Here is an 8,704-nt window from a genome sequence, read left to right on the forward strand (position 1 = left end):
TGAGTCTAATTAATCTGGCAGTTACCATTTGCTGCACAGTGGAAATCTTCAGGAAGTTCAACAAGGCCAAGTGTCGGGTCCTGCACTTTGACCACAACAACCCCCTGCAGCGCTCCAGGCTGGCACAGAGTGGCTGGAGAGCAGTCAGGCAGAAAGGGACCTGGGGGGACTCATGGACAGGAAGCTCCACATGAGCCAACAGTGTGCCCAGGTGGCCAAGAAGGTCAATGGTCTCCTGTCCTGTATCCAAACCAGCGTGGTCAGCAGGTCAAGGGCAGTGATCCTTCCCCTGTACTCTGCACTGGGGAGGCCACACCTGGAGTATTGTGTTCAGTTCTGGGCCCCTCAGCTCAGGAAAGAGATTGAAGTGCTGGAGCGGGTCCAGAGAAGAGCAACAAGACGGGGGAAGGGACTTGAGCACAAGCCCTATGGGGAGAGGCTGAGGGAGCTGGGCTTGTTCAGTCTGGAGAAGAGGAGGCTTAGAGGTGAGCTCAGCACTCTCTAGAACGACCTGAAGGGCAGTTCTAGCCAGGGGGGATTGGGCTCTTCTCCCAGGCAGTCAGCAATAGGACAAGGGGGCATGGGCTTCAACTCTGCCAGGGGAAATTGAGGCTGGAGATGAGAAAGCAATTCTGTGCAGAGAGAGTGGTCAGCATTGGAATGGCTGCCCAGGGAGGTGCTGGACTCACCGGCCCTGGAGGTTTTGAAACTGAGATTGGCCATGGCACTTAGTGCCATGATCTGGTCAATGGACTGGAGTTGGACCAAGGCTTGGACTGGATGATCTCTGAGGTTTTTTCCAACCCACTCCATTCTGTGATTCAGTACCTCATACTCTGAAGTAGGCTAGACTAAGTCTATGTTCACTGCTGAGAATTTTGGGAAAGATTCGCAAAAACAAGGGAAAATGAGCCCAGGTTTATATTCATGTTGATGGGCTAGGCATTTCTTATTACCACTCTTGGAAATATTTAATTTACCGGTACAGAGACAGCCTGTGCAAACAATACAAGGATCATGGAGGTCACTGTTCTTACCAGGAAAAAGTTGGAAAGAAATAAGCCCCATGAAAACATCTGCACAAGGTGACAGATCTTCCTGGGGGCTAATTGTTCTGGACTTTCTGAAAAAAAAGCAATTACATCAAGGCTAGATCACACAAAATTCAAAAATATGGTGACAAATATGTTTTGTGAAGAAACATAAAAGATCCTTCCCCTCCTGAGCTGGCTTTTCTCCAGCTCTGCTGTTTCTCCTGTGGTGCAGAGTCCTCCAGCATCGCCCAGCAGTGCTTTGTTTTGTGTATTTGTGCCTCATCCAGACTCATCCTTTCTGGTCTTTGTGCCTTAAGTGAAAGGAGGAAATTATAGCTGTTGGTTTTTGCACCCAGAAAAGATGAATACGCGCGAACACTGCAGCTCTGTGTGCTGAGCCAACATTGGCAATGAGTGTTGGTGTTTGTTTGAATTCAGATGTGAACAGCTTGAATGAGGGATTCCCTGTTGAACATTCACAGGAACATACGCATTCGATATCTATAAAATCAACTCTGCATCTGAAGAAAACACAGTTACCTGTCAAGAAAAATAAAGAAGCTGCCTGATATAAGAATAGCTATTTATTTTCCTTCAAAGTTCCAGTAAATGGAGTTATTAATTTTATAAGGTTATGAATGACCATTTGTGGAAATGTGCAGGGTTATTTCCCTGTAGTGGTCATGGGAAACAAGAAAAATATATAGACTGAAAAGCAAAGGGAAAAACAAAGAATGAAGGAGGAAGCGAGGAGGGTATGAACATGTAGTGGGAAAGAGTTGGAGGGAGGCATAAAAAAGTGAGAAGAATTGGAGAAATCTGGAAAGGGGGTAAATCAGTGACAGAGATGAGACTGGAAAGAGTCTTCATCCAGTTTACTCTTCCACAATCTGAACACACAACATTTATGGCTGTTGGAGACTGTATTAAAAATTGTCCCAGTGCAGGTTGCCCAGACAAGAAGATTCTGAAGCTGGTAATTCCTAATTTTGGCCCTCCAGCTCTCTCTACCATCTCTGCTGTCTTAGCTGATGTGTTAACTGAGTAGGTAGGGAGAAAAAACAAAGAAAAGCAAAACAGTTTAGAAAATGCTTATGCCTGGAGGCCGGGGGAGATTTTGGTGCACTGGGAGTGACAAACAATATTAACAATAAAAAAAAAAGGTAGAGACTTTGATGCTTAGAGGTGGACTCCTGCCATGAGCGGCATGACAGCAGGAGAAGTTGAGCAAATCCATCTCCAAAGAGATGCTGTTTGCTTGCCAGTGTGTGCAATGTCACCCCGACCCGCTGGTCCCACTCACAAAGGCTCCTGGCAGCCAGGTCCATGCTCCAGTGGGCTTCTCCTCGCCGCTCGCCGGCCGCTTTCAGCAACCCGGACACGCGGGGACAAGTCACCTCCCCCAAATCCGGCTGCCAGGACTCCACCGTGGAGCCGCCGGGCTCAGCTCTGCTCAAGGCAGCGCCAGCCGGGGCTGTTGGCACAGAGCTGCTCAACAGAGGGGCAGGAATTCAGTCTGGGCACCCTCCTGATGAGCTCTGGACACTGTCTGCAAGGCACGGACACAAGGGACAAGACCGGGGCATCAGATCCATCATGGGGAATAGCTTTCAGGGTGCATACATCCTGGCATTGGGGTTGCTTGAGGGTGTCCCCGAAATGTGATAGAATCACAAAATCATACAGTAGATTGGGTTGGAAGTGACCTTCAAAGCTCCCCCAGTGCCACCCCTGCCATGAGCAGGGACATCTTCACCAGCTCAGGTTGCTCAGAGCCCCGTCCAGCCTGGCCTGGGCTGTCTCCAGGGATGGTTCATCCACCACCTCTCTGCCCAACCTGGGACAGGCTCTCGCCACCCTCATTGTCAAGAATTCCTTCTTCATGTCTGGTCTGAATCTCCCTCCTCTAGTTTAAAACCATCACCCCTTGTCATATCACAACTGGCCCTGCTGAAAAGTCTATCTCCATCTTTCTTATCGGCCCTTTTAGTTGCAGAAAGGCTGCACTAAGGTCTCCCCGGAGCTTCTCTTCTCCAGCTGAACACTCCAACTCTCTCAGCCTGTCCTCCCAGCAGAGCTGTTCCAGCCTCGCATCATTCCTGTGGCTCCTCTGGCCCCTCTGCAGCAGCTCCATGTGTGTCCTGTGCTGAGGACCCAGAGCTGGACCAGCACTGCAGGGGGGTCTCACCAGAGCGGGGCAGAGGGGCAGAATCACCAACCTCAACCTGCTGCCCACGCTCCTTGTGATGCAGCCCAAGATACAATTGGCCTCTGGGCTGCAGGCACATGTTGCTGGCTCATGTCCAATCTTTCACCCCCAGGACCCCCAAGTCCTTCTCCATACTCTACAATATTTTCATCACATTCATTTGGCTGGTCATCTTGTCTCAATTTTAGGTTTATTTTTTCAGTATTGATCATGGCTTAAAGGAAATGAAGGAAAAAATGGTTTATGAACAGGAGTTAATAAATTTCCAGTTACCATGGTGATGGTAGAAGGACATCTCAGAAGGCTGTTCTGAGGTTTGAGTTACCCAAGCTCTTCATTAACAAATTGCATAACAGAATAAAAATGGTGCTTACTGAATTTTCAAATAGCAGGCTGAAAGGGATTGAAATATGATGTAGGACACTAGAGAGTAACAATTATTATTATTTTTTTTGAAAAGGCAGCAAATATTGTTGGAGAAGGTGGAATAAGCAATACCCAGAAATGCAGTGATTCTGCAGGAGAAGTGTGGGACAGCAGTGGACAACAAGGTGCACACAATGGTGCAACGTCATCCTGTTACGGAAAAGACGGAAATCATTCCTTCTAAAAAAAACCCAACAGGGTTATCACTTGTCTGGCACTTAAATTAATCCATTTATTACACCAAACTTCTAGAGTTTCAGGTAGTGTGCTGTTTACTGCTCAGTGCACCATACTTGAAGATGAGGTGGAATATTTGGAGAGGGCCTAGAGCTGAGGTCATTAAGGGAGCAAGAAAATGTGATCTATAACAAAATTCTGGAAGAACTGAGGTCATGACAAGGGGGGAAATGTGGGAGCCAAATCTGGAATAAAGGGTACAAAGGATCATAGAATTATACGATAGTTTGGGTTGGATGGGACCTTCCAAGCTCATCCAGTCCAACCCCTGTCATGAGCAGGGACATCTTCACCAGCTCAGGTTGCTCAGAGCCCCGTCCAGCCTGGCCTTGAATAGGAACATGTTCCTCATGACTAAGGTGGTCCAGATGAGAAACACTGGGCTGAAACTGCAGCAATGACAGTTCAGTGTTGCATATAAGACAGCATTTCTAGTGCGATGGAGAATGATGTCCTGAAAGAGGGGAAATGATGTGGGGGAAGCCAGTTATGGGTGGTGTTCCCAAAGAGGCTTCATGCCTTTCTGAGAGGGATGATTTAGGGTTGCAAGGAATTCTGTACTGGGGATGTGGAACAGTGACTCTGAGGACATCTACAGTTCCACGCATTTTTGGTAACAACACAGAATCAATCGTCATGGTTGTGTCTTTGTTGGTAAAATGAACAGCACCAGGGCCCACTCTATAGTCCTGAGGCCAGTGGACATACCCTGACCACATCCACAGCATTAAACTCTCTTCCACTCAAAGCAGGATGGAGACATCCCGGTCATGTTGGAAATCATACCTGTCCCATGGAGACACATGAAGTGTGGTGGGTTATGTGTTTGCAAAAGTGCCAAATGGCCTTGGAAAAAAACATGGCCAGAGCTGTGCTAAAAATTTACCAGTGGAGACAACAAACTTGCTGTGTCAAACTTCGGTACAGTTTATTTATTAGTGTAAACCAGCCACAGGAGAGTAAAGCATGCTATAGAATCAAGAAATCACAGATCATAGAATCACTTAGGTTGGAAAAGATCTTTAAGATCTTCAAGGCCAACAGTTAACCTGGCACTGCCAAATTCATCACTGTCCCATGTCCCTAAGAACCACATCTCTGTGTCTGTTCAACCTCTCCAGGGTTGGTGACTCCACCACTGCCCTGTGCAGCCTGTTCCAATGCCCCACAGCCCTTTCCATGAATAACTTTTTCCTAATATCCAATCTAAACCTACCCTGGAGCAACTTGGGGCCATATCCTTTCATCCCATCACTTGTTCCTTGGGAGCAGAGCCCAACCCCCACCCTGGCTCCAAGCTCCTTTCAGGCAGTTCAGAGATCAGAAGGTCTCCCCTCAGCTCCTGTTCTCCAGCTGAACCCCCCAGGTCCCTCAGCCGCTCCCATCACACTTGTGCTCCAGCCCCTTCCCCAGCTCTGTGGTTCCCTGTGTAGCAGGGACCCATCTAATCAAGTGTCTTCAGTCTGACAGTGGTGAATAGTTGATGCTTAAAAGAGTGGAAGAACATGGCAAACATGCATTATCATGTGTTTGCAAATCCATCCAATTCCAGCAGTCTGAGGTTTGGGAGTTGCTGAGTTGGACATGGACCTGTATCATTGTGTTGAGTGTCCCTCAATAGATTTTATGGATTTCATGGTAGTATAGAATAATCCAGGGTGGAAGGGACCTCATCTGGTCCAGCCAGCTGCTCAGAGCCGAGCAAACTTTGAAGTTAGATTGACTGCCCTACTTGCTTTCTGAACACATTTACAATTTATTCCTCCACAATATCCATGGCGATGGGTTGCACCATCACATTGTGTGCAGCGTGGAAGAAGATTTCTTTATTCAGTGTGTCATGCTTTTGTATGTCATCTCCTACTTCTGTGATTAACAGAAATGGAAAACCATAGTTCTCACTTTGTTAGGACACTTACAGTCTCTTCACAGCTGTCACGTATCCCTACCTACTTGTCTCCTCCAGGAGTGGAAGAGTCCCGGTAGTCACCAGGAAGAGGTGATGATCCAAGTGTCTGTAAGTGGTCGGCTCATCCAGGCTCCTGGGAAAAGGCTCATCAGTGGAGTAAGAAGAGACAATAGAACAAGCTATGCTGAACATTGTATTCACTAAATTTATAGAATCATAGAACCATTTTGGTTGGAAGAGACCCTCAAGATCATCAAGTCCAACCATTAACCTAACACTGTCCCTAAACCATGTCCCTAAGAACGTCATCTATGCATCTTTTAAAACACCTCCAGGGACGTGGACCCCACCACTTCACTGAGCAGCCTAAGAGGGGCTTTGCGGTTGTGCTTCCCAAGAGGGTGATACAAGGACATCAGGTCCTTCCCAAGGCGAGGCTGCTCACAACAGGACCCCTCTCAGCTTGTCCAGCCCCTATGGTGACAGGTCTAGACAACAGAAGGAGAGCTATCAGTGCATTGTGGCCATGGCTCAGCCCTGTTGCATGAAGTTGCATCACTGCCAAAGATTGAGAAAGGCCTGAAGCTTTTTGATATTGATCTTGTTTCCTATCAGGTCCCTTTGCCCCAGCAGATCTGTTCTATCTACTCACCCTTCCCTCCTGTCACACTCAATGATTTTCATTTGAATTGGGTTTCAATACCACATCTGTGGAGAGCAGAATTTTGCCAACATACCCAGGTGCAGGGTGGACGGGCCAGTGCTTGTCCTGTGCGGTGAACCATGAGAGGTCCCGTGAGCAGCAGGACCTTCCCTGGAGCCTTCCTCTCTGCTCAGAAATGCACTATAAATACAAGGTTCTCCAGCCTTGTCGCTCAGCAGAGTCCACCTCAGGCTTTCTACAACCCTCATCTCCCCAGCCTTGCTGAGATCTTCGCTGAGCACCAGCCATGAGGTTCCTCTACCTTGTCTTTGCTGTCTTCCTGCTGGTCTCCTTGGCTGTCCCAGGTAAGAGGGTGAATTGTGTTGGAAGGTGAGCTGGACTATGGTGGGAGAAGCAGAATGATGAGGGTCAAGGTGGGCCATGCTTGATAGGCAGCTTGATCAAATGTGGTCTTTGTTGGGTTTAAAGGCTGTGATTTTGTTGCCTTCATAAATGCATCAAGTTCTTTGTGCTGGTGACTTGGTTACCTCAGGTTGTCTTAAATGCAACTTGATGTTCATGAGCAGACAAAGGAGTCTTTAAAGAAGAACTCACCTTTAAAGTACTATAAGATGAACATTTAGGATGTTTTAGACATTTTTTACACCATCTAGGTCAAGGTGAGCTGGGCCCTGGTGTAATTATTTTAGCCATGGAGTACCAAGTCAGTACTGGATGTTTTTTTCAGGGACACCAGCCTCCTGGATATTTCCTGCTCAGATGATGCCACCTTTGGTGTCAAACCGGTTCTGGGTATATATTTGAGGTCCAATTCCTTGCATTTTGAACATGCAGGGCTGACATATCCCTTCAGTTCTGATTCTCACCTCCCTCTTCAATGAATGGGAGGGAGATTCTGGGTTCCAAAGGGTTCCCAGTCCAATACCCATTCACTCTGGACACAATTTACCAGCTATTTTAGACCAACAGTTTTCCACTACGGTGCACAGTGTTTGGCACTTGAATCTCTTCTAACACATGCAGGTCAGATTTCTGTTTACCACAGGAACTGCCACCTGTGAAACCCTATGGATTTTTTTGAATGCTGACTCAGTTTTTTTATGCTACTTTGGTGTTGCTTTTGCTGTTTTGCTCTATGAACACTGATCCTGTCCCTTAAAGAGAGGCACAAGGCCGAACAGATGAGATGCTTTATGAACTTTTTCAGGCAAGATGTGAGGAAGAAGTTTTTTACAGTGAGGGTGGTGAGAGCCTGTCCCAGGTTGGGCAGAGAGGTGGTGGATGAACCATCCCTGGAGACATCCCAGGCCAGGCTGGACGGGGCTCTGAGCAACCTAATCGCAAGCTTGTGTTCTTCAAGGTCCCTTCCTGCTCTGGGACTGGGCTTGGGCAGGAGCATGGATGTGTAGGAGAAGGGACCAAGACATTGCAACAAGCAGGGTCTTGTCCTTCTGCTCACTGCCTGGAGGTGATGGGAGGGCATGTCAGTGGGGCATGGAGGTACCTACCCTGACCCAACCGCTCTCCCTCTGTCTCCCCCTTGCAGGCTATGGGCAGATGAAGAGGTACTGGATGCAGTGCCCCAAGGAGGGGCACTGCGCTAGCAAGTGTGACAAGGCGTACATATGGACAGCCTCTGCTGACTGTAAGTCCTCCTTCTGCTGCATCCCATTGAACTGGAAGACGAAATAGGAGCTGAAGAGGAAACACCTGGGGAAGAGGAGGCACCGCGGTGGCTTTGAGAGCAGCTTCTCAACTGTCCAACCCATTTGTCATGCCCTCCTCTTGATAATTAAAAAGGGGGGAAAAAAGGAGATGTAACTCTGGTGTGTGTGATGTGGTTACTTCTGACCCCATGATCCCATGTGGAGCATTAGGGCAGGTTCTCCAAGTCCAGTCCAAAAGACTCAATAGCTCCACATCTTATTGTTTGTAATAGAGGTGCTAAACATACAGAGTTTTCCTCTCTCTGTTTCACACAATGAATTCAGTGAATGGTGGATGAAAAAGCTCTGGTTGGAATAACACCCTCCTGGGGGTCTCTTTCTGACTCTCATAGTAAAACCCATGGCTCTCATGTGAGAGGCAGTCTGGTTTAATCCTGGCGCTCAAAAAATCAGTATCCATCCAGGATCCTTGCAATATTTTTGTTACCATGGCTGAGTAATGAGTGGGAACAGATGGGTGCAGTATCTCACACTCCCTTCAGCATCTCCCAGAGACTT

The 8,704-nt window shown here is 47.7% G+C and overlaps 1 protein-coding gene across 1 annotated transcript; it reads left to right on the forward strand.

Moving 5' to 3' along the window:
• Positions 1–6,721: 6,721 nt before the first annotated feature.
• LOC136099254 (cygnin-like) lies at positions 6,722–8,200 on the forward strand. Its single transcript, XM_065833237.2, has 2 exons — positions 6,722–6,823; positions 8,026–8,200. The coding sequence occupies exons 1-2, from the start codon at positions 6,766–6,768 to the stop codon at positions 8,169–8,171; spliced, it is 204 nt and encodes a 67-aa protein (XP_065689309.2). The 5' UTR covers positions 6,722–6,765; the 3' UTR covers positions 8,172–8,200.
• Positions 8,201–8,704: the final 504 nt, after the last annotated feature.

The sequence above is a fragment of the Patagioenas fasciata genome, chromosome 3 (assembly GCF_037038585.1).
Source record: "Patagioenas fasciata isolate bPatFas1 chromosome 3, bPatFas1.hap1, whole genome shotgun sequence".
NCBI lineage: Eukaryota > Metazoa > Chordata > Aves > Columbiformes > Columbidae > Patagioenas > Patagioenas fasciata.